Source organism: Cynara cardunculus, unplaced genomic scaffold (assembly GCF_001531365.2).
Source record: "Cynara cardunculus var. scolymus isolate 2C unplaced genomic scaffold, CcrdV1 Un_Scaffold_12236, whole genome shotgun sequence".
Classification (NCBI taxonomy): domain Eukaryota; kingdom Viridiplantae; phylum Streptophyta; class Magnoliopsida; order Asterales; family Asteraceae; genus Cynara; species Cynara cardunculus.
Window position 1 is genome coordinate 1 of NW_020207448.1, and position 1,605 is coordinate 1,605.

General features: G+C 37.4%; 1 protein-coding gene across 1 annotated transcript; it reads left to right on the forward strand.

Annotated features, from left to right (window-relative positions):
- Positions 1–11: 11 nt before the first annotated feature.
- Positions 12–1,050, forward strand: LOC112505568 (protein FAR1-RELATED SEQUENCE 5-like; the record flags this gene model as incomplete). Its single annotated transcript, XM_025109457.1, has 2 exons — positions 12–380; positions 472–1,050. Coding segments are annotated over exons 1-2 (948 nt in total), but the record flags the coding sequence as incomplete, so codon positions are not given.
- Positions 1,051–1,605: the final 555 nt, after the last annotated feature.

A 1,605-nucleotide genomic window follows, 5' to 3' on the forward strand; every position in this document is an offset into this window, starting at 1 on the left:
AGGACACGCCAATGTCTGGGTTAATGAAAACAACCTCAAGATCCGAGAGTTCGAATTCGTATATTAATATATACGAATCGTACTGGTTTGATTTGGTTCAATTCCTTAACAATTACGACGTAGCTATTGAGAAACAAAGAYACCGACAATCTGTTAACGAAACCGTAACGAGAACCACTAACCCTAAACTTGTAACCCCGCTGCGTTTAGAAAGTAGTGCATCAATCATATACAGTCGGAATGTGTTTTTTGACGTGCAAAAGGAAATAAAGAAGGCTGTCTGGTTCTGTGGTATAGAGTCAGTTGAATGCCGGGATCACTTGAAGTCATTCGTGATAAGCCACAAGACCARGAAATCATCTGACAACATTTCCTATCTGGTATCATATCCCTCATCCCCACAACAATGTTTTTTTGGTTTATTAACTTTATATTTTGACTGTGGGTGTTTGCAACACTTTTTCTATATAGGTGAACCGTAATTACTCAACGGACACCGTCGAGTGCGAGTGCAACCTATTCACGCGCAACGGATATCTTTGTCGTCACGCATTCAAGGTACTGATTAATGATGAAGTCGAGTTCATCCCGGATAGATATGTGTTACGGCGATGGAGACGGCAATTAGTCCCAGTGCAGATACAATCGGCAAGGGTTCGTTACGTTGAGGTTGATGCGGAAAAAGAAAAGTGTATAGATGATGTATATTCCAAGGTCGACGACATCATAAGCATCGCCCGGAATGATAAGACTATATTGTTTAGATTGGAACGGTATCTCCACAGATTCATGGTTGATATAGAGAAGGAAGTCCCATATGAAGACCCGTCTCAACAGAAGTTGGATGCAATTAGAGATCACCTAGGTGTTTCCATACCTGATGAGGTGGATATTCTACCACCATCTGGAATTAGGAACAAGGGATGTGGCACTGCTAAGAGACTGGTAAGTGTAGCTGAGAAAATGCAAAATAATAGCAAAAAAGCAAAACGAAAATGTGCAACATGTGGGCAACGTAGTGGTCATGACTCACGTAACTGCCCAGAATTGGTAGGTTAGTTACAATTCAAGTATTTTAGGATTGTTTTGGTTTCGTTATATTTTGTTGACGTCAACCTCAARTAGTGTTTTTAATTTGAGGGGATCGACGCATTTTTTTATAAGATATGCAACTACTTGACATAAATATTAGCTTATTATTAACTTAAAGGTTTTGAAGGTTCTTTTATTTCTTTACTATTTGTTGGATGATCAGATTAAGTTTGAATTATATTATTTGTTAGTGACTTCATTGTTATAACTACGTTGCATAGATGTCATGGTCCTTTAACAATATATCAAATTATTATATCCTTGTGTGGGCATCATACTAAGATCATACTACGTTTGAATCTTTATATACAATACAAAGATGTTATACAAAATCAAGTTTTAACCTTCTATCTAGACTTAAGAATGACCACCACAACCCAAAACACGTACACAAAACCCCGTACCCTTGTAATACTAGCACACCACATGTAGTTTCAAATTCTAATAAAATAAAAGAAATGTCATTTACCATTTTGCACGTAATTCATGTCAGTAGCCTTCCATTTCATATGT